General features: G+C 35.7%; 1 protein-coding gene and 1 long non-coding RNA gene across 11 annotated transcripts in view; one reads left to right on the forward strand and one right to left on the reverse strand.

Annotated features, from left to right (window-relative positions):
* The window catches only part of daam1a (dishevelled associated activator of morphogenesis 1a), a 133,070-nt gene that overhangs the window by 8,184 nt on the left and 100,114 nt on the right, over positions 1 to 24,772 (reverse strand). For 5 of the 10 annotated variants that reach the window (XM_087290164.1, XM_087290162.1, XM_087290167.1 and 2 more), the window contains 12 exons: positions 21,391 to 21,449; positions 21,005 to 21,192; positions 18,758 to 19,039; positions 17,712 to 17,819; positions 17,476 to 17,502; positions 12,755 to 12,852; positions 9,525 to 9,609; positions 6,518 to 6,624; positions 4,380 to 4,468; positions 2,895 to 3,063; positions 2,691 to 2,798; positions 129 to 189 (listed from right to left, as the gene is read on the reverse strand). In XM_087290164.1, coding sequence (XP_087146290.1) covers positions 129 to 189; positions 2,691 to 2,798; positions 2,895 to 3,063; positions 4,380 to 4,468; positions 6,518 to 6,624; positions 9,525 to 9,609; positions 12,755 to 12,852; positions 17,476 to 17,502; positions 17,712 to 17,819; positions 18,758 to 19,039; positions 21,005 to 21,192; positions 21,391 to 21,449 — 1,381 coding nt within the window. The remainder of the gene's footprint in view (positions 1 to 128; positions 190 to 2,690; positions 2,799 to 2,894; positions 3,064 to 4,379; positions 4,469 to 6,517; positions 6,625 to 9,524; positions 9,610 to 12,754; positions 12,853 to 17,475; positions 17,503 to 17,711; positions 17,820 to 18,757; positions 19,040 to 21,004; positions 21,193 to 21,390; positions 21,450 to 24,772) is intronic. The other 5 variants (XM_087290168.1, XM_087290163.1, XM_087290171.1 and 2 more) reach the window with 1 other exon arrangement.
* LOC141378533 (uncharacterized) lies at positions 8,764 to 15,022 on the forward strand. The gene is made up of 3 exons (XR_015513172.1): positions 8,764 to 10,106; positions 11,115 to 11,176; positions 11,845 to 15,022. It is a non-coding gene; the product is annotated as an uncharacterized LOC141378533 (long non-coding RNA).

Here is a 24,772-nt window from a genome sequence, read left to right on the forward strand (position 1 = left end):
TAAAGTTTTCAACCAATAATACTGCATGGCTCTTATATAAATACTGAAGATATGCCTGCTACACTGGTTGCCCTCATAAGCGATGGAGCTTGTTGCAATCAAAGACAAAATGAGAAAATGTCGCTCACCGTCTCCACGCTTTTCAAGCCAGAGCGCAGATTGTTAATGTCTTTCTCCAGTTCGGTCATGCTGGGAAAAAAGGAAAGAAAATAAGTTGGAGAGGGAGATAATGAGAGATAATGTTTCACTGGACAATTTGCAGAGCCTTTAATCTCATTTCGAATGGCTGAGGAATGAAGCACATCAAACAGTATCTTCACACAGTGACTACGGTTTGGCCAAATAGGACGGGATCCTGGATCAACAACTTTTGTTGGTCCTAGAAAAACATTCCGGTCTAACTAAATCCTAGCCCAACACCAGACTACAAACCATCTCTAAAATAGAAGTGAAATGCTAACCTAATCACGAAAATCTGATCGGCTGCACTTCTTTTAACCGTACTTTGGGTCAAATATGGAAAACTCAGCTGTTAGGCTGAAAAAGCTTTTGAAAAATGTAACCTAATGGTTGGGTTTGTCCAACAAATAAGACTTTAATATTGGTTTAAAGAACCATTTCTAGTTTTTTATTATATATTATATATTATAATTTTTATAATCATTTTTTATTTTATACTCTGCAAAAGTGCATTTAACTGAGTAACAAAATACCCACTAAGATGTGAATTAGTATTATTAGTATAATTATTCATTCTTTTTGGATGGATGAAATGATGGATGAACCGCCAACTATTCCGGCATATGTTTTCCGCAGCAGATGTTTCCCCAGCACTGGGAAACACCCATACACTCTCATTCTCACACACACACATTTAGTTTATTCACTTCACCTATAGTGCTTGTCTTTGGACTATGGGGGAAAATCAGGACTCGAACCAGCGACCTTCGTACTGTGAGGCAACATTGCTAACCACTGAGCCACCATGCTGCCTGTGTACAGAAGTTTTGACTGAGAATGGCATTTTAGGTTTTTCTTCGACAAAAAAAAAAAAACAACCCTGAGAAAAGCGAAGCACTGCATAATAAAACCCATTTATTTCAATGGCTTGCCTCGCTCAAGGGCGGCTTGTTGCTGCGATAACCAAAGGGCAAGAGCCCTTTGCACCCGAAGACTGTAACGTGGAGTAGCTCATTTGCGCACTGTGGTCAAAATTCAAAATAGCTCAATATTGGAAATAACTGTGGATATTCTGTTCATATAAAATATACTTTCCATGTATGAACCATATATGCTCAGCGGGAAAGCAAAAACCATTCAAATAATTCATCGACACAACATTTCTATGTAGTATACTTGTTCATGCTGCTTGCAAAAACAGTACTGTGCTGTCATGGCAGAGTGCTGAAAATTTACTCTTGACTCACTGACAGTCAAGAGTCAGTCTGGGTCGCCACAGCGGAATGAACCGCTAACTTATCCAGCACGTTTTTAAGCAGCGGATGCTCGTCCAGCCGCAACCCATCTCTGGGAAACATCCACACACACACACACACACACACACACACACACACACACACAAACTCATACACTACGGATAATTTAGCCTACCCAATTCACCTGTACCGCATATCTTTGGACTGTGGGGGAAACCGAAGCACCCGGAGGAAACCCACGCGAACGCAGGGAGAACATGCAAAATCTACACAGAGACACCAACTGAGCCGAGGCTCAAACTAGCGAACCAGCGACCTTCTTGCTGTGAGGTGACAGCACTACCTACTGCGCCACAGCGTCGCCCGCTTTTCTTTAATTATTTCAGCGAATAGAATTGTAAAAAAATGATCTGTTGTACTCTCCCATTCACTGCACTCTAATGCCGAATTCAGACTGCATGATTTAAGCCCTGAGTTTGACTCACCAATAGGTTTTGAAAAATCACGACAAATGCATGAAATCACTAGTAAATCGGTGCTCGTTCACGTGAGTGACAATCACACAGTGTGAACTATCAAAGACGCAATCTGAGAGAAACTGAGAGAAACTTTTGACTGAAAAAAACATTGGTGATCACCCACAGCCAATGAGGGAGCAGCATCCACTAGTGTGTGTGTGTGTGTGTGTGTGTGTGTGTGTGTGTGTGTACCTGCAGGCCAGCGGGAGGTTGGGGGAGAAGTTTAAAGCGTTCATTTTCAGTTTATTTGGACCCAAAAAATGGAGGAAAAACTAGAGGAAATTTGGCAGGAGCACCCGTGTCTGTTTCATGTGTCATCTAAACAATATCACAACTGGGTCAAATAAGAAAATAAGTTGAGGAGAAATTGCTAATTCCCTTCAAACCCAGGTGAGCAAACATGTAAATTTTCTACCATACTAAAGGCTTCTTTCTCGTTATGTAGTTAAAAACTAAAGATAAACTATGTGTTTTTGGCTGTGAAACATAGGTTAGACAGTTGTCAGCGATTCTTCCTATTGTAAAGTCACGCAGTGTGAAACCCCCTGTCGTCGAGCCATGTTGCAGTATAAACAAAGCAGCGACAAAACGCTAGCCCAGACAGTCATGCAGTACGAAAACACCAGTGACACGACTTTGAAAATCATGCAGTCTGAACTCTGCATAAGCTTACCCAACTACGATGACTTCTGTTACAGAAAAACCTAGAAATGTGAAAAGAGTCCCCAGTGCTTACTTGACTTTGGCCGCAACTGGAACGTTCTGCAGATCCTCGTGAATCAGACTGACTTTGGGGTATTTCTGCTCAAGAACGGTAATCAGGTAATGCAGAAGAGTGACGTTTCTGTTGATAAACACACACACACAGCTGGTGTAACTGGCCGGCCGGCCGGCTGGAGTTTCATATTCAGTACTCACACAAACCAAAGCCTTGTCTTACTTGTCGATGCTGGATTTGGTGTCAGCGATCTTGTTGAGAGAGGACACTTTGAAGCCGTAAGCATTGCCTCTCTGGCCTTTGTTCATGTAGTTTCCGAAGGCCAGGACAATCTCCAGAAGCTGACGGAGATTCTTGCTCTGAAGAACCTCTTTAGATGCTTTACTGAGAGCTGTACATAAATGTACATAAATAAATTTTTAAGATTATATCAACACCATATCTATCCATCTTTATCCAACAACTCATAATGCTTTGCTAGAATTATAGGAGTAGCTTCTGTTAAACTGTAAACAATCAGTGAAGTGACAATGAGTGCTTGTGCAACAATATTGTAGAATTAGTGAATAGTACTAATTTGTAAACTAATCTCATGTAAACTTCAAGTGACTTTTAAATCATCAAACAGAAGCCAGTTAGGTTGTTCCATGCAAATACCAAAGAGCAGATACTAGCCAATCACGTGTACAAAACCATGGAAAGGTTATGTGATTGGCTGTTGTGCTCTGCAAAGCGTAGATGCTGGCATACTTTGTGAAGTGAGTCGTGAAGTGTGCAGAAACCGTGTAGAACGCAGCCGCCGGAGATGTAAGCAAGCTTCATAGTGTGTGTTAACATCATCCCCAGTGAACGGTGTGAAGATGTGCAGCGAGAAGACAACTACGATGAGCAGTGACCGCGAAAAACACCCGACTTGAGCAGTATTTTGAGCAGCTTTCTAGCGCACACTATCATAGCGGTAAAATCTTCGTCTGAGCAACTCTCTGAGTGTAAATAAGACTTAAAATCATAGTCTATCGTGTGATATGTTGTAATGGAATAACTTCATATGAATCTGTGTGCTGACGACGCATGCATTACTTCTGCACTAAAATATCTGTTATTGTTACATTCTTACTGGGTAATCAATGCATTTATTTAGCAGTTAAATTAGCCCGGATGCTAACGTTGCATTTTTAATGAAATGAAAGTGTTGGCTGCATTGGTTCTGCACTAAATCTAATCAGTGGTAATGTTGCATTATTTACGCATCCTGTTACGAGCTGTCAGACAGCATGTGAATATATTTCCTGCAAATACATCGCAAATTGTTGCATGTTGCAAAACATTTTTATCTGGTGTTTTATTGATGACGTCACCAGCGACAAAGTAGACAATAGATGCGTTCGACTTCATGCAGCGCTGCGCAGGTTGATTGAAATCTGATTCAGCCGCATCTGAAGAGCGACTGCAGGAGCTGCGATGGCGACATGGATATTACACGATTGGCTGGATTCTCCGCATGACAACAACCACGTGTGTTTCCCGTTTAATATTGGACAACTTCTATTTCACAAACTTCCAAACAAATAAATGAACTTTTTATGCCATCTCTATATTGTATACATCATGCTTAATAAAAGAATTCAAATATCTCATTCAACCCCAAGTGCGTTTGTGTGGTAGTGTGTGTGTGTGTTTTATTTTTGAATGTCTAATAGTCTTTACCTTCCACTTTGGGCTTGATTTCTGCTATTCTTTCTGCAAACTTCTTTTTAAAGTAAAGAGACTGCAGTCTTTGCTGGTAGTGGTTGATTCTGTGGAGGATTTAAAAGGAAAATTTGATTAAATTCCATGAATGACATTGCATCTCATGTACACTACAAGACACATCTGGAAGATTTATGATCTTTAAATCTTAAGGTTTCTGATTATACGATTGAAATAAGCTTTGATGACATTGATGAATCAATTACAATGCATCAACTGCTGAAATAGATCTAAATTCAATTAATCTAATAGAAGTTGATTAATCAATTAGAGTCAATTGATTAATGGAAAATAGTTTTGATCCCAAGTCATTCAAATCACGTGTATAAAAGCATTTTGGCTTTCCTGTCAAATATAATGACGATGGAAAAAGTTGTGGTGAGACCTAAATGCTTTCTTAGGTTAAAAATTAAATTCTTAGGTTAAAAATTAAAGGTGTTTTCTCTCACTGTTTGTATAGTCTGCATTAATGCATTCAGTGTAAAGCTGCACAATTAAACATTAAAAAATTGTGATACCAATTGAATACAGATAAATAATAATGATTTTCATATATTTATTAATCCTTCAAAGCGCTGCTTTCAAACCTGTGTTTAATCGGGAGAGATTCAGTTTTTACACTTTTTCAGTTAGTTACAAAACATTAAATAACAGAAGTACTAGGAGAACAGTTTATAGTTCAGATATAAACGCTGATGTTTATGGTAAAGATTAAAATCATTGTTTAATGGAACTTGACGTTGGTGAATGTTGTAGCAATTACTTTGTTTAACCAATAGGTGGCAACAAACAACCATCAAAATGATGTCACTGAATAGGTTTTCAAAAATGATCCACCCATAATCAAACATGAAGTTTTATGTGTGAATTGTTGAATCATTAATTAAAAATAAATATGATCTGTTGTACAAGATGTTACATTTCTATATTTAGAATTTTCAGCAACAGCAGCAAAGATCATTTTTTGTATTAAACATTTTCCTTTTTTTTTCAGCTGGTTATATCTTGATTTGTATTAAGATTACAGGTTCTAAGTTCTGTTTGTTAAAACCAATAGTTTTTGCAGTAATATTTTTGTATAAATGGAAAGCAAATGACATTTGTCTCCTCCCTTTTTTTCTGATCCGAAAAATGGTCTAAACAGTGACTCAAAAACCATAGGGTGATCCCGTAGTGTGGTCCGAACCATAAGATTTGGGATCCGTTACACCACTAATAGTAAGCATTTTAAGTAGTGAGTAAATAGTAAGTAAAATTCATAGTAATAAAAAAAAAGTATTTTACTATAGTAAACATTACTTAAATGCAAAAATATATTTTTAAAATGAAAATTCTATCAATATTTACCTGTTCTAAGCTGGTAAAAAACAGCTATTGACTTTTATAGAATTTTTTTTTCCTGAATAGTTCTTACTATAAAGTCTGCTGGTTTACAACATTCTTCAAAATATCTTCCTTTGTGTTTAGCAGAAAAAAAAACAAACTCATAAAAGTTTAGAACTTAGTAAATTATGAGGACTATTTTTTATTTTGGGGTGAACTACCCCTTTAAACGACTAACAAAAATACTAACATGAGGAGCACCATAATGCTTAGTTACAACACATCTGAAACATTTACAGACGTTTTTTTTTTTCACTGTTCTGTTGAATTTGTTGGTGAGAAGCGGCTCTTATTTCCCATATTAAAATAATAATAAACATTCAATCCGCCAACACCTGCAACTTGTTTATTTCTTATTAATTAAAGGAGCCGTCGGTTCTTCATGGTTTTATATTTATAAGTTTGTTGGCTGAAAGAGGAATGACGTTAGAAGCCACGCGATGAAGGTCAGAAAATGACGACATGTTTCCAGCCTTTTTCAGCCAAGCTCATGCCATTAAAGTCAAAGATTATTAAAACCCGAGTCTACACAGATAAGATAAGAGCATAATCCTACTATTTATTTTCCACACACTGACCTCAACATCACCTAAACCTGCTGTGAAGAAGAGCCATTTAGAAGACACAGAGTTTTGACTGCTCTGTCCAGACTGACGAACACTACCTGGGTTTATTTATTCTTCTCATTCTTACTGGTCTAAAGTGAAAGTTACCTGCTCATCTCGTAGAGGAAGCGGTCTGCCTTCGCCATTCGCTCCAGCTCATGTTTGTGCTCCTCCAGAAGGTCTACATCACTTTTTTCTGGCACAAACTTCAACAGCTGCAGGGAAAGAGAGAAAGCACTTAAATGGCTAAATCCAGCCAAGCAGACATTCTGAAAGACGTCATACTAGCGCAAAACTTTGCATTGTAAAAGCCGCCTGAAAATACAAACAATTTAATTTGCAAAGATAAATTATGGCTTTAAAAACTTTTAAAAGATACCACTTTTTTTAACCATTTCATTTTATGCAATCTTGCTGTTTAGTTTTAATTATTATAATTGTAAAAACTTTATCTATATATTTTTTGTGTCCATACTATTTTAATTATTGTTACTGTCAATTATTATATTAGGCAGTGTATTTAGGGTTTGTTGAAGTGGGTTCAAAAAAATGTAAAAAAAAAAATTCATCCATCTCTGTATAAACAGACATCTGCACTTGCCATAAAAATAATAAGAGAGAGAAAAAAAGATAAATTCTGCACTAAATGCTCCCAATATTAGGAACTTTTTTAGAACGTGTCCTATCAAACTCATGTAGTTTTAGTTGAGCTGAGAAACTTTAGTCAGTATTAATAGTTTAAATAAGTTTGTACTTTAATTTTTCCATTTTCATTAGATTTTCTGTTAGTTTTAGTATCTTTGTTGTGTGTTTATGTCATTACTCTTATTATTATTGCAAGTTTTAACATGCTTATGTAAAATTGTGTGTGTGTGTGTGTGTGTGTGTGTGTGTGTGTGTGTGTGTGTGTGTGTGTGTGTGTGTGTGTGTGTGTGTTTGGTATCTACTAAAGGGACAATATTTGATGGGAACTAGTTTATACAGTATTAACATTTTATTTTAGCTAGTGTTCATTTTATTCCAAAAAAATAAAGGTAAAATTTCTGTTGACTGCATTTACTTTATCTAAGTTTAGTTAATGCTTGTTTTAATGATTTTAGTTAACTATAAAAACCCTGCATTAAACAGATTTTTGCATACAATTAAATAATTTTTTATTAATTTTTCTTAAACTGAATAACATCAAAGCAATGTATAATTTACAGTAAACCAAATCTATTATTATTGTAAAATAAAGTAAAAGGCTTACATGTGATAGGGAATATTTGATTCTGTTACTAAATAATGTTTAAGTCATTGGTAAACTTTTAAACCACTAACAGAGTTGACAGTAACAGAATTGACAATTTCAACCATTTTGTGCTTCAGCTTAGGATGCTATCCTCAAACCTGAAAACATGGCAGGTCTAAAACATTTTTTTATATAAATTTTTTATAGCTGACACTTAGATATTGCTTGATACTTAATAGCAGGTTTGGCATGCTGTCCCAGGATAGAACCCTGAGCTCAGAGATAATTTAGCCCAGGGCTCCCACCTGGTCAATTAGCATGTAAAGCGGTCCGAGATCAGGTAGTTCTCACTAGCTCCCTCTGCTAAAGTAGAAAAAAGGCGGGAGATGGAATGGATGTGGGGATTAAGATCAGACAAAACAAAGATAATGTAAGAAATGTGAAGTGGGCTATTTATTGTAGCTTTGAATTAATCTGATTGATTCGCCAATGATTGCGGATGAGAGACCAGCCACGATCAATCACATCACATCTCCTCTCGAAATGAGTTTATCAAATTTCACTTACAGTTTTTAAAAAGTGAATGAGAAATTCAGTGAAACGTCACAATAACAGAGTCATATAATTAATATATTAGTGTATCCTAAACATTTTGCACAAATTAACGAGAGAAGTATAATTGACATGCCTCTATGCATTCCTGAGTTTTCCGCAAGAGAAAGTGACATCACGGAGCAAAAGTCGCACATTCATTCTATCAGTGCTTTAGAGATCGTTATACCTTTTATACCAGAATGTAGTGATAGACACAAAATGCATTTTTTTATAACTAAAATGACAAATAATAAAGAAAATAGATGTTTTATGCAAATGTTTAACTTATTAAAGAATTAAAAGATGAAAATTAGGCTTAATTATTTCACAATGTGAAAGATTTTTTGTCTGGTAGTCAAAATATTAAAACATTCTTAAATCAGGAAGCATTTTCTACATAAGCAAAACATTTTGTCTGGTTACAAGAAATAATATATCAAAATTAAGTGAGTTTTCCCTTTAAAAAAAAGCTAAATAATCTGCCAATGGGGTGGACAACATAATCTGTTTGTCTTTTGTTAGTTTTTTTTGACGCAAGATTATTTTGCTTAATAAATGCTCATAATGCATTTTTGCAAGATGAGATTGAAGATGAATATATTATTCAGAAGGCAGACAGGTAGGTGAATACTTTCAAGACTAAATGTTTTTGTTATTTGTTCAAAACTCTTGCATTAAAGGTTTTGTTTTTAAAAATGGACAGCCGCAAAACATCTAAAAATATATTCATTCTCCTCACACTACAATAACTGGTAGACTACAGTTAAAATTAAAACAAGTATTCCATCAAATTTCTTTTATTTATTTATTTTTTTGAAATGTTATAAGCACTTCCTTGCTGCTCTCATCAGAGGGATTTTACTGTCAAAGTGAAACATTGTGAGGAACACAAAGCTGCATTTAATTACCAAAAGAGCTTGATCGGTTTTAATTAAACTCCAAAAAAATGGCAATTTAATCTGCTTGATCTCAGTCTCCATGCAAACAGATTTAATTCGGCAACACGCAGAGGACATCAGTGCGGTTTACATTGTTCAAACAACAGCAGATTTCAACATCAATTAGGATGAGAAAAATGCAAGGACACTATGGTGTCTTGCTCAAACTGCTTCTGCAAAAAACAATAATTAGATGCCGTCCTGAGTAATTCCACCTGCTGGCTGTGTAGATGCCTCATCAGTTAGAAATGTCTGACGTAAATCCGCTGCAGCCCAACAGGTTTGTTGTTGGTCAGAATGAGTGTATTTGTCAAAGATGGAGCGCGTTTTGTGAAAGTGTTACAGGTCTCACCTGCTCCAGCATGTCTTTGGGCAGATCCTCCTGCTCATCCATGGTCAATATGGCTCTCTTGATCTCCTCGTTGGACAGTTTCAACCTGCGGAAAGAAGGTTGGAGTCAATCTGCCTGTAGTGGAGTCAAACTTACGAAGAAATATGCATACATTTGTCTACGTGTTTTCATCTTTTACACCAAATTTATACATTAAATTATAATAAAACAAATTTAGAAATACAGTTGAAGTCTGAATTATTAGCCCCCCTGTTTATTTTTTCCCCAATTTCTGGTCAACGGAGAGGAGATTTTTCTTTAACACATTTATAAAGATAATAGTTTTATTAACTCATTTCTAACTGATTTATTTTATCTTTGCCATGACAACAGTACATCATATTTTACTAAATATTTGCCAAGATACTAGTATTCAACTTAAAGTGACATTTAAGGCCTAACTAGGTTCATTAGGAAAGTTAGAATTAGGCAAGATGGTTTGTTCTGTAGACATTTGGAGAAAAAACTGCACAAGGGGGCTAATAATATTTACAATGGTTTTTAAAAAATTAAAGTCTGATTTTATTTAGGGTATGAATTACAGTTTTTTTTTTTTTGGGGGGGGGCAGCCCTTTATAAGGAGAAATAGTTCAAGCTGATCTGTACTTTTAAATAATAATACTAATAATTAAAATAACAGCTAATACAAATATACATTTGAACACCCCTATAATGATCTATGCAAGTCGGTCTATGCATAGAAAAATCATAAAAAATCATTCAATAGTCTGAAACAGGCAGATTTAGAGCACCGATAGACATAGTACTGTAAGTGTTCACAAGACACTTAAGTAAATTGGTGTTGGTATCAACATATAGCCTGAAATACAGTAAAATTAGATGCAGTTTGTATAATTTGACCTCCAGTTACCTCTGAAATAACTAATCAGAGGATACTGTAGGTCAGCCACTAAATATCCTTAAAAACACTGAACATTTTATTATGTTTTATTAACAAATTAGATGTAAATTAAATCAATACAAAAATTATTGAAACTTGTATTACACAAACTACAGTAACATTAACGAAACAGTTGATTTACAAAGATATGTAATGTAATGTGTATTTATATAGCGCATTTATTGTGTATGGCGCGCTCAACACACACCAGCTATTGGTGGAGTGGAGAGACAGTGATAGCGCCAATTCGGTGGAAGGGGATGATAGGGAGGCCATGATAAGTAAGGGCCGATGGAGGTAATTTGGTCAGTTACACCCCTGCTCTTTACAAGAAGTGCCATGGGATTTTTAACAACCACAGTGACTCGGGACCTACAGTAGGTTTAACGTCTCATCCGAAAGACGGCGCTCACTGACTGTATGGTGTCCCCTTCACTATACTGGGGCATTAGGACTCACAGAATGCAGGTTGAACACCCCCTGCTAACCTCACTAACACCACTTCCAACAGCGGCCAAGTTTTCACAGGTAGTCTCCAAGGGAAAAAGATATCCAATTTCCCTATTTCTCTTATGATTATGGGGTGTTATGACATTTATGTCTATATATAATATGGTATACAATAAAACATATGCAATTTATGAAGATAGGCTTAAAATAAAAGAGTGAAAACTAAAAGATTAAACTAGTTATGACATCTACATGACTAAGGGTGCTTTCACACCTACACTTTTGTCTCGTTTGCCCAGTTAGCGCGGTTCGTTTGGCATATGTGAACAGGGCAATCGCGCTCTGTTCCGCGCCAAAGTAATCGCACCGAGACCGCCTGAGTGAGGTGGTCTCGGCTCGATTGAAACAAACCCTAGAGCGGTTCGATTGCAGTGAGAAAGTGTTTTGATCCGAGCGCGGTTATATCACAGTGCTTTATGGATATGTAATAGGCATACAGCTATATGAAGAGAGAATTATGAGTATGGCTGGAAGTTTCGCGAGTCTGCGGATGCCCGCAAATGAGTGATGATCTCCCGGTAATCTCGCGTGTCCCTCCCGGTCCTCAAATAGGCATTGTCTCGCACCCTTTTCTCCCCTCCCCACCGCATCTCTCCTCTCTCTCCTCATCTCTCCGCACGCACCCTGTCAATCACCACCAAACCACCACCTCTCCTGACAGCTTAGCGGGACACTGCAAAATAAACCCTGACACTCTGACCAATGTGAGGAGAGTTTACTCACACGTGACTTGTTTTAGCTATTTTGGTCCGATTAGAAACTTTGCAGTGTGAAAGCGAACTGCTACAAGAGCAAAGAGCAACAATTTAACATTTGTAATCTCTGTTTCGGAACAACTGAATCGATTCACAGGTGTGAAAGCACCCTAAGTTTATAATAATAAAAAAAAACTACTAAAAATATGTAATAAAATAAAACTATATATATAGTCCCAAGCCATTGGGGGTGACACAGTTGCTCAGTGGTTATTACTGTCGCCTCAAAGCAAGAATGTCGCTGGTTCGAGTCCCGACTGGGTCAGTTGGCATTTCTGTGTGGAGTTTGCATGTTCTCCCAGTGTTTGCATGGGTTTCCTCTAGGTGCTCCAGTTTCCGCCAGTCCAAAGACATGTGCTGTAGGTGAATTGGGTAAGCTAAAATCGTCCATAGTGTGCGTGTATGTCCTGGTCCTCCAGATTGGTGGTTGAGCATTAGGGTAACTCCTCACCTCATAAAAACTAGATGTTACGAAACACCACTATGGTGCGGCTAAATATCAACTTTAATATAAATGGCCCTAAGAGTAAACAAGTAAGTTTTACTTATATATGATTATTTTTGTCCCAGTTCAATCTATTTCAATTCCATTTTTGTTGTTGTTGTTGTTTTTTTCCACCAAACTTTGCAATCAGTTCTAAAATAACAGTGAAAAAAATTCTCAACGCAAATCTAAAATGCCTGAATTAAAGGCTTTAGTTTTAATAGATGTTAGATTTACTTCCAGCTTTACTGTTCATTCAAACAGAAGAAGTGAGCTTATGGGAAAGATCACAGGCATCTTTGTTTATCACTGTTGCTATGGTGACTTGTGACGCAACAGGAAAGAAATCCAGGCCAGGATCATCTTATGAATAAAACGCTCGGCTGCAATAGTGTTTTAAACACATCACCAACCGTTAACAAAATGGCTGAAGTAAACAAAGAATGGCTCTACAATGAGTCATGCAGGAAGCTTTATACTGTGAATCAATCTTAAAGGCTCAAAGATGCAATCTAGGAGTTTTTTTAAGCTGCAGACTCACTTGGAGAGAAGGATGTTGCAGTTTTGCGCACGTCGTCCATCGATGACAGACAGTTCTTTGACCTTTTTAGAAGTGACAGTGTCGTCCTCGGACTCTTTCTGAAAAAGATAAACATAGAGAAGGTCAACATCATGTGAGAGGAGGAACACAAATACTATGAGAAGGCTAATGTTGATTTCAGAGTTGATGAAGTTCTCAAATCCCTTTTTTTAAATCACTCCTAAAAACTTTCCTGTTCAGCTTGGCCATTGAATATTATTTTAATAGTCTTTTCTACTGCTTCATTTTAAAATGTATTCTTTATTGTACTTTATACAACTGTTCTGTCTGGTTCTTAAATCTGATTGGTTGATAGCTGTTCAATTTTCTGACAGTTATAGCACTTGTACCGCCTCTTCACCCTTGTGTATTACTCCGCCCACATACAGCAACAAGCAGGACGCTCTACAGTTTGACAAATATGGCTGCTGTTGGACAACATAATGTACTTTTTAGGCTTTTTTTTAGTCGAGAAGCAGGACGCTCTACAGTTTGACAAATATGGCTGCTGTTGGACAACAATGTACTTTTTAGGCTTTTTTAGTCGAGAATGTAGTCGTTTAGATTGCAACTATGCAGTTTATTTATAAGGATAGTGCCTATTTTAAAATATTTATAATTTCTGAGAGACACCGTGTATCATACTGAGCAAAGAGGGTTGATGCTGTCAATCCACAAGATGGCGACAGAAACCACATAATAAGCCCTTAGAGCCCTGTATTTATACCACAGTATTTGCAGTGTAATGCGTATGAGATGGGACTCACATATCAGGAATGCGTGTTGTGTAGACAGAAAGAAAGAAGAAATGGCTGTTTTTCCTTATTGCAAACACAACAGCAATCTGATAGTGATTGCGCTGCTTTTATTCGGAGTTAATTATTGTGATATCCCGATTGCAACAGAGACTATAATAGACTATAATACTGTAGGGAGATATCTCTGTAGATTGATGGTATTTCATGTCAGGTTCAGCCTTATAAACTTTAAATCTGCAAAATCACCTGTTTTGTCATCACTTTAGACATTACACTCGACTCGAGAATCATTCAAATACTAGCTCTAAAATGACGTTGGTGAATTAGTAACCGTTTCTGCTGTTATGACCTCAGCTGCAGATGCGAATGAATAGAAGTAGTTCTTCATTCAAAAGGGGTTTTTAGACTCTCCGTGTTTGATTTTCTTTTTTATATACACAATAGTGGTGTCAAACTGTTGTATAAACGCAGTATCACACGAGTAGCAGTGCGATACGGCTGTATATCGTCATTGGTGGGACGCTAAGGCAAGCCTCCCATCAGTGCCGATATAGAGCCACATAGCAGTACTACTTACAGTGATATTGCTCATCTGTCTTATCTACAGCACTATAAACAAATGAACTTGGACTTCTGCAATCGTCCAAAAAGTTAATGTATGGTTCCTGTCAGTTACGAGGTTAAGTTTTTACAGTGTGAAAAATATACAGCTTTTAAAAGAAAATTAAGAGAACACATAAACATTCTTAAAGTAAATGCTCAGGGGTAGTTATGATCTTATTGTCACATTATATTGTTATGAGTTGTGATCGTCTGATCTCAAATGAAGCAAGAGATCGCGATGACATATGATGAAGTGTGCAGGTGTTGTAGTGCTGTCCCGATTCTTAGGGGTACATTTTGGAGCCATTCCCCTTCACAGGGCCAAGGGGAAGGGGTACAAAAATAGAATTAGGATTGGGCCTTATTCTGCATTCAGATGAACTCAAATTGTTCACTTTTTCCAAACTGTAGGTAAAAACTAGTGTTTTAAAGAGTCGCCCCATTTCAGCACTCAAGCATTTAGCAAATATCAAGTGAGCACCAGAATGTCATCCTCTAAAAACAGAACCACGGTCATCAGAAACAACCAAATGCAGATTTAAAAACACAGCAAATACGAAAACAACACAAGCCACCTGCTGTCATAAATATTCCCAACTCAAACAGAATCATTTTTCAAACACAGGACAACAAACTCATGACACACACACACACCAGACATGCACAAAAACAGGCATGTTAAGCGGCAGCTGGGAAACAGACAGCAAGAAATGGTGTGTTTAGACGATGCCACGTTGGTTTTAATTTAAAAGAAGAAGAGGGTGAAAGGAGTGAAAGAAAATCTGTCCAAGAACAAGGGGGATGTTTGTTTTTTGGTGGAAATCTGTTGCATAAACTCCAGATGCACGCAAAACCAACTGCATGCCTCATAACCGACTGGGCTAATTACATACAGAGCCGTCTTGAAATGCTCTCGCTAATAAACTGAAGTAAGTCATTCGGTTCATTGTGTTTTAAGATATGCCACAAATGGCAACAATTTGATAATTACGTTGATGTGTAATAACGTGCGTACTGATTACCATATTGATATATACGCTATTTTGGATGAATCAATGCATTGTAGAAGCATAAAATAATTGCTACTTGGTTTTAATTGGCAAGGTACGCATTTTTTTAATTTAATAACTCAGTAAGTCTCCTCTTCAGACTAAGAACAAAGATTTAATATAATGTAATATAGAATTTGACTATTAGGTGTATATTTGAGCTTCAACGAATTGTGTACATTTTTGTTATTAATATTGTTTATATTATTATTTTAGCGTTTTTGTTATTATTTACTTTATTTTTTTACATTGTGTTTTGTTACTTTCTATATTGTATAAAAAAAGTGAAATAATTGGCAGTAAAAAATGTATCCCTTTTAGGCTGAAATATTCTATTGGTTATGCTGCTACACTAAATAAAAAATTCAATGCATTTTTAAAAATAGAAGTTTAAAGCGTTTATCATTTCTTCGAATAAAAAAAGGGTGTAGTTGAGTCGAGTGTCTCATGTTAATACAATAAATAATAGCATATATTTTATTATCAATAATAGCAATTATTATTATTATTATTAGATTTTTTTTGTAGTGCTGGGCAAAATTTAAGTGTGTGTACTATGAATATTTATTATGTATGTATATAAAAACACATGTATGCCTATATTTGAGAAAATGTTTATTTATATTTAGATATAAAATACATGTACAGTATATGATACAAATTATATATAAATTTAAAGATTTATATAACTAAATATGGCAGGTTATTCCGCTGTGGCTACCCTGGATTAATAAAGGGACTAAGCCGAAAATAAAATGAATGAAGAAAATGAATGAAATGATGTAACAAAATAGTTTTGTTTCTATGTACGGTAGGGTTGTGTCATTTGGGGAAAATGTGCGCGAAGTGAAGAGCAGGGAGCGGGTATGAAGAATCGGTGAACATGGGGACTGAACTGGAATTCCAGGAGTTTTCCAGGAGACAGAACAATATATGGGAGATAGGCAGGAGATGGGGAGTCTCCCGTATATAAAATACGGGAGACTCCCGGGAATAACTGGAGTGTTGGCAGGTATGCTGGCAATACTTTTAGTTGACTTTTTAGCAAGAATCCTCATACCACACCTTCCTGGGGTGCTTTTTTAGATCCTGGTTGTCGCATTTCCTCGTGATGTGGCAACGATTGTGCAACAGCTCTTACAAAGTACCTGTTTTTATTCTGTGTGAGTGACTTTGAAGCCAAAATATTCCCATATTACCGACATGATGTTTTTCATCTATATGAATTAGTTGATTAATGCTTCTGAAGCGGCAGACGTCATCATTGTCCGAGCTTTCCTGTTTGTTTGTTTTATTGCGGGCTTTCCGTATAGTTCAGTCGCGCAATTCTGATTGGGCAGAAAAATAGTGTGCTCACTCAATTGCATAGAAAGACTGTCACACAAAGACGGCAGTCTTAAAATTATAAAATTATATAATACATATATTTCATATTGCATATTGTTTCAAATCACGATTGCAATTTGATTTCGATTAATCACACAGGCCTAATGTACAGCTGTGTATCACATACTGTGTATGCATAATAAATATGTATAATACACACACATATACTAAGTCAAAACAAACTTTTATTTTGGATGCAATCAATCTATGCCCAGCTCTATTTTTTTATCTTCATTTAGTTTTACATTTCAAAAAATATCTATTTTATTGTAATGCAGTATGAAAGAGTACTGTAAAATAGTCAACAAAATAATAAGAACTGATTTTTGTGCATATTGTAATATTTGTTCAACTGATTTTTGTAAACATCACCAGAACTTTTATTCGGAAGATTCAACCATTTATATGGTACTTTGATGGGCGGCACGATGGCCCAGTGATTAGCGCTGTCGCCTCACAGCAAGAAAGTCTCTGGTTCAAGTCCCGGCTGGGTCTGTTGGCACTTCTGTGTAGAGTTTGCATGTTTCCCCATGTTCACGTGGGTTTCCTCCAGGTTCTCCCCTTTCCCCAACAGTCCAAAGACATGCGCTATAGATGAATTAAATTAACTAAATTGGCCGTGGTGTATGCGTGTGTGAATGTGATAGTATACAGGTGTTTCCTAGCAATGGGTTGCACCTGGAAGGACATCCGCTGTGTAAAACATATGCTGGAATAGTTGCTGGTTCATTCCACTGTGGCGAAGGAAATGAATGAATGAATAAATGAATAAATGAATGAATGAATATGGTACTTTGGCTTCAGAAAGTGCCATCTGAAAACATGAAAACAAGCTATACTAGAGTATCCTGGCCAAACTAAAGAGACGGGAGCACACAACACTTACCTGTCTAAAGTTATTGAACAGAAAGTCCTTTATGGTAAGCAGGGAGCAGGAAAGCGTTAGTTAGATTAAGAGGTTAGGTGTAAACATCAGGCAAAAACTACAGACGCAGAATACAGGAGGAGCGACAGAAATTAATGAGCAGAGCTTTAGACAATGCAGTATACTCACAGAATGCATACATTAAAGAAACATTCTCCTTATTTCCTTTTCATACACTGTAGATGAGTTAGTTATACCTGCTGTCGCTGATAAGCAGAGAATGTTTTCTCAATATCCTCCAGATCTAATTGTTTGAAGACTCTGACGTCGTCCAGATCCAGCCACACTGTCCCTTCCAGCTTATTCTGTCAGACAGAGATCAGAAATTAATAATCTATGAATACATCTTACATGACTATCACATCCTTAATGACAGCTAAAATGAAAATAAAATGTAATGAATATTAAAAAAATAAATATATTTAAATACAATAATGAATTAAAACATTGATGATACAGTAGAAATAACTTTAATGAAACTACATTCAAAAGAGGAACAATTATATATAATATAGAACTAGTGTAATATAAACATAATAAATAAATATAATTATATACTACTAGAATGAAGATTGATAGATATTTTTAACAGTCGCAAGTATCACATCAGCTGTTAGCGCGAGTGATCATGCTCTCATTCTGTATTCAGCATTCTTTTGCTCGTGCGAACAGTTACTTTTGTCAGTCGTGTTGTTTCTCGATTCTAATATCACATTTGCACGAATATTGGGCCATGCACGTTGTTGAACCCTTTTCAGAAAACTTAAAAGGAAAACGGGTGTTAATGTAAAGCCCTGAATGGACGGATGGATCTTCTTCCCCAAAATGTCTTTCTTTCTTATTTTCTTTCTTTGACTTTATCTGAATTTAAAGGTTTTGCTTTTAGATTTTCTGGATGACATTTTAATGACTAAAATAAATTGTAGCCATCAATGCCAACCAATGTAAACCAATGAAAATTTCGAAGCTAAATCAATTTGACAACAATTTTAAGACTTCAAAAGCATGTCTAATCTATATCTAATACACACATGCACTGCTAAATATTCATACAATATATCTGTCACTAATTTTTAAGATAAATTGAATGATTACTTTAGTTGTTGCTAAGGTCTATGGATATAAACAATTTTCTTTCTTTATTTTTTTTTCTTTTTTTTTATAGATTGCTTTCATCAGCTGAAAGGTTTATAATTCAGACCTGCTATGAAAAGATCTTTAGGTCTAAACTTTTTTTACGCACTTCACTGAGTTTGGTCCAGTTAAAAGACTTGAGCGGGTTGGATGGTTGCGGGATGTTCTTCTTCTTCAGTGTGGAGCCCAAGAGACCTCCAGGAGGAGGAGGAGCACCGAAGCCAAGCAGGCCTGGAGGAGGAGGAGGTCCACCGGGGGGAGGCGGAGGTGGTGGTGGTGCTCCTCCTGGAGGAGGTGGAGGAGGAAGACCAGCCTGACCCGGAGGTGGAGGAGGAGGTGGAAGACCAGGACCCAGAGGGGCGAGGGGAGGGCCACCAGGGATATTTGTCCTCTGAAAAAAATAACACAGTAGAAATATGGAGCAAACGTGTTGTGGATATGATTCAAAACAATGAAAACCACATATAGATCCATTCCAAACCCCAGTGAGCTGTTGACGCTGCATTTTCAGGCATTACAGGATCCAGATACAATAATCTTTTATGTAAACAAATAAGGACAACTGCAATTTTTTTGGAGTTCAAAATAATCATGTTGGACATGATAGTATTATCTGAAGAAGCCCAGAATATTCTGGAAATGTGGAAATGGGAATCATGAAATTGTGCAACTAAAGTACTGGAGTTTCTGGGCAAAATGTAAGACGTGCATTTGTTGTTCCAAGAAAGAAGCCAAGTGAAATGTTAATTATACAGTAAATATTTGAAATTGACACAGAAAAATAGCCATATCAAGAAGATAAAACAAATAAAAAAAATTTTTTTCATTAAACACAGTTACATTTTGTTAAGTGTTATTAAAAAAGTTGCTAAATTTTTAAATGTGTGTGTATCTACACACCCACATATATTAGTAAAAAAGTGTTAAGATATATATAGATATAATATAATATAATATAATATAATATAATATAATATAATATAATATAATATAATATAATATAATATATACAAATGTAATTAGAGATCAACTTTTTCTCACAATTTTTAAGCAAATATGTTTTATGTGGTTCGTTGGTTTAAGAAGATCTACTTTAGCTCAGAGATGCCCAAAGTAGGCCCATGATAACCTTTGATTTAGCCCGCCACTCCATCTGAGAGAAGAGGTTGAGATAAATGCCTTCAGTAAATTAGTCATTTCTAATTTAACAAAACCTTTTATTTGTTGAGCTGAAAAAAAGCTAACTGAAATTAAATGTTATGAATTAATCAGATTTTAAAAAAATGTAAATCCTGTCACTCGACAGACAGAGGACTTGCACAAGACACCGACGAGCAAATCAAGGCAAGGGTAGGTGCAGCTTGACTAGAGCATTCAGAATTGAACTCCATCGTGCTATAAATGAGATCGTTTATGGTTTTACTGTTAGAAGTACTATATATATATATATATATATATATATATATATATATATATATATATATATATATATATATATATATATATATATATATATATATATATATATATATATATATATATACATACAGTTGAAATTAAAATTATTAGCAACCCTTTTAATTTTTTTTCTTTTTTTTAAATATTTCCCGAACGATGTTTAACAGAGCAAGGAAATTTTCACAGTATGACTGATAATATTTTTTCTTCTGGATAAAGTTTTATTTCGGCTAGAATAAAAGCTGTTTTTTAATTTTTTAAAACCCTTTTAGGGTCAAAATTATTAGCCCCTTTCGGCTATTTTTTCCCTGATAATCCATTGAATGAATCATAGTTATACAATAACTTGCCTAAATACCCTAACCTGTCTAGTTAACCTAATTAACCTAGTTAAGCCTTTAAATATCACTTTATTATTATTTACTGTAATCATGACAAAAATAAAATAAATAATTATATATATATATATATATATATATATATATATATATATATATATATATATATATATATATATATATATATATATATATATATATATATTTATTATATATATATAATTTATTTTTATTTAAATATTATTAAATTAGGAAATTACCATGGCAACTTTAATGTAATATAGTTTAGTTTAGTATGTTTAACTTCGACCCACAAGCCTCAATCAAGTTTGGTTTTTGGCCCTTCATACGAAAAAGTTTGGGCACCCCTGGTCTAGTTTAATCCTCACAGATTCAGCATTTACCATTTAAACAGTTATAAAGATTTTTTGTTATCAAGAAACTATTTCTCCTTCCAATTCAGGGACTTATTTGGCTCCATTTATTTAGACTTTGCCTTAAAATACAGTTCAGTGGGTTTTGGAAGAGGCAGTGTGTGCGGATCTGCGTATTTAACATACATTACTCATCTCATGTAGCCGGGCAGAAAGGTCAGCCACTTGCTGCTTAACAAGCTTATGTTCACTGCTTTCCTTTTCCAGCTTCTCTTTCATCTTATTGAGCGTTTGCATCATTTCTTCCTTCTCTTGGGCTTTAGCATCACACTCCCTTTCTTTCTTTTCCAGCTTCTGCTGAAGTTCATTATGTTCTACGATTCAAGCCAGAGAAAACAAAGAAGAAAGTGTGTGTCAAAAAAATGCACAAGCGCATTAATATTTGACAACATCAGCAATGTCATCGCTGATTCCCATGCTGATGAAGGCACATGCAAACACATTCAAGGCCTTCTGAAGGGAATCAGTCGCTTTAATCAATATTGGGGTCGTAGAGAGGTCATGTACTGTACCTTTCCTCATTTTTTCCGCTTGCTCTTTCCATTGTTTCACCTCGTTCTCATTGACCAGCCTGTAGAATCGAACAAGAGAGCAGTGTTAGACTATTAGGAATGGTTAAAGAGATCATTCACACAATAGATTTACTAACATGAACTAATAAGGAACACTCGTGCAACATTTACTTAACATTTACTAATGTGCTATTACAATCCAACTTCAACAAATTTATTTCCATGAACTAACTTTAATGAATACATTATTATCCATCTTTTGTTAAAGTATTGTTCATTGTTTATGCTAGTAAATACATTATCAATAACAAATACAACCATATTGTAAAGTGTTACTAATAGTCTAAATTCTGTCATCGTCATTATTTATTCTCTTTCATATCATTACAAACTTGAAATGCATGATATTTATAGTCAATGATAATAGCAGAATTGTTTTTAAAATGTGCAAGCTTTATTCCTTTATTTCAAAAGCCACTGGTTGTGTAATGAAGCCAACTAAAGTACAGCAAAAATAACTTAATAATTGAAGATATGAAAGCAAAAATATCCCTGCATAAGGGTTTGTTTTTACATTTGAAAAATTAGATTGACTTCAGTAATATTATGGCAACTCAAGTGCCATTTTCACCAATATCAACATTCGAGCCCAATCGCGAATGTGATGATGATTTTATACAGCATTTTAAGGTAATATTGAGCAAGTAAAATATTTAGACATATTTTTCTGTTTCACCAATAGAAATTTAGTTTCAAACAAAGCCAGAGCAGACGATTAGCGAGTCGATGATTAATGATTCATTCATAAACAGTTAACTGCTTAATTTCTAGAAGAATCAGTGGTAAATTAATTATTCAGTGAATTACTTAGTAACGTGTTGACTTACTGCCACCTACTGGCAGTTTTAATATCATATTAATTTATAGATAACTGTTTCCATTCCCATCACCATGTTAATGCACAATTTTGAATAAAAAAAAGTGTAGTTTTATGCGCTGTTCACACCATAAGCAGAAGGCATGAATAAATCATGCTATTGGCACATAAATAGACGTGAAAATTCATCATCTTCATTCGTGTGTCAAATTGGCTTTATTTGCACATCAAATTCACTTCATAATAGACACGGATTCACTTCATGGGTGCCCGGTGACTCTTGCTTTATTGCTAAATGGCTAACATGGATTTTATTGAAATAATAGTTGTGCTTTATGTGCTTTAGGAGGGCTGAAAAACAGTGTATATTCCTTCGGCATGCCTGAGTACACTAGATCCTTTCAGAGGTGCACCCAGCTCTGTGAGTTCATCAAATCCTCCAGAAACTGTACCTAGATCATGGAGGCTTTCAGCTGTGCTTCAGACTGAGCCCAGTCCAGTTTGATGAACTGTTGTCTGATGTCTGCAAGAGGATTTCCCCCTCAGACAACAGCAACAGGCACTAAGTCATAATCACTCCCCTACAAGAGCAAGTTCCTGACTGGTTAACGCGGTGCGAATGTCCACTAAAGTTCAGCGATCTACACGTCAAATGTGCAAAACGCTCAACTTGCACCTGATTTGAGCGGATTGCGTTATTTTGCGCTGCATCATTCGTTCGTATCGCACCACAGGATGTCTATTCGAGTCTTTGCATTGACTTAGCATGTAAATCCCTCAAGCTTGATGCTTCATCCGCATCTGTTGTGAACGCAACATTAAATGATACTTTATATACTTTATAAATTATTTAATTGAATTATTTAACTATACTATAGTTATAGCTTAGTTTGCTAAAAAAGTCTTTACGCTCACTTGAGGTGGTTTTGTGAAAATGGGTTTATGGGACTAATGGAAAAACGCATTTGCAGACTATCCTCCATTACGCTCGTCTTGTTTAATGTTGATTACTAGATAACCAATACTACAGTCATCCGCTTTAACAACTTGATGGAAACACACCCACTTTGCATTTGGGATTTTTTTTCCCTTTTTTTGCAAACTTTGAAAAGATTCACTTCACATTAAGATGGAAATCCAGCGTTGGCACAATAGAGTAGTGGTTAGTGTGCCAACATATGGTGCAATAGCACGTCAGGGTGTCCCGAGTTCGAATCCCAGCTCGAGAACATTTCCCAACCCTCTCTCTCTCTCTCTCTCTCTCTCTCTCCAACTTCACTTCCTGTCTCATTATGTCATATCTAATAAAGGCAAAAAGGACAAAAATAAATCTTAAAATAAATAAATAAATAAATAAATAAATGGAAACCCGGCTAATGGCAGATGTAGAGCAGTCAATATACCAAAAACATCAAAATATCATTTAATCAATCTCATGCAGACCAGTTTTATTTTTTGTTTTTCTTTTATAAACTGGCATGTCTTTGTTTTTTTCCGCAGAACACAAAAGCAATTGTGTGTTGCACATAAGTAAGTAATGTAAGCCTTGCAGTTTTGGAATGACATGAGGGAGAGTAAAAGATCATAATTTTCATTTCTGGTTGAACTATCATTTTAAATATGACCCTAAACCACAAAGCTTGGCATAACTTAAATAATATGACATAATTCATATAATAGCACAAAGATGACTTCATATTAGTCGGGCAGGACCTGAAGGAAACCAAGGAGTCGCGGTGCGAAACGTTAAGCGATCAGAAAGGCCTTAAATGAGAGTCAAACTTCAGCTCTGCAACATTTGATCAAACCACTAAATGTTTTCCATATGCATTCTGCATATTTGTTTTTATTTGACTGAAACTGTCCCAGACCGTCTCTCAGTCTTTAACTTGTTTGAACTAGCATGAAGTTGTGTCTCACTTCTAATTAATCCCATGCAGGAAGATGACACAAAGATGTGTTTATTTTAACTTTTGTCCTACTATAAGCAAGCAACTTTCCAGTGCGTACACATATTTTTATGATTGCCAAGTCCAATCATATTCTAGAAGGGTCTAAGTTTATATCTGTATAATACCCAAATCTACAGTGTCATGGGGGTTTGGGAAATTTGCAGTTTACTATATTGCCATAATGGTTGTTTTAACAATATTTGAGCTGACCTTATTGAGTTTGTCACTCACTCAGCACATGTTAGGAGTCCAAAAGCACTGAAGGTGTGATAAAGCCAATTAGAGTACAGTTAGAATGACTCTAAACTTTATGTTGTAAAAAGATAAAAAATATCCCTGTATGGGTGGTTGTCTTTTATATTTCTGAGATGATTCATTTCTAAATGAATCAGCCATTTTCAATGAATCAATTCACTAGATGATTCAACAAACGACTCCCCAGAACTGTCTCTCTTTTGAACTCTGCCCCCCACACTGACTCTTTTGCCCCCTTAAACACCCCTACACTCTCCTCATAACTTATACTCCCAATAATCACTGCACTATTTAATAT

Source organism: Danio rerio, chromosome 17, assembly GCF_052040795.2.
Source record: "Danio rerio strain M-AB ecotype USA chromosome 17, GRCz13ab, whole genome shotgun sequence".
NCBI classification, from domain to species: Eukaryota; Metazoa; Chordata; class Actinopteri; order Cypriniformes; family Danionidae; genus Danio; species Danio rerio.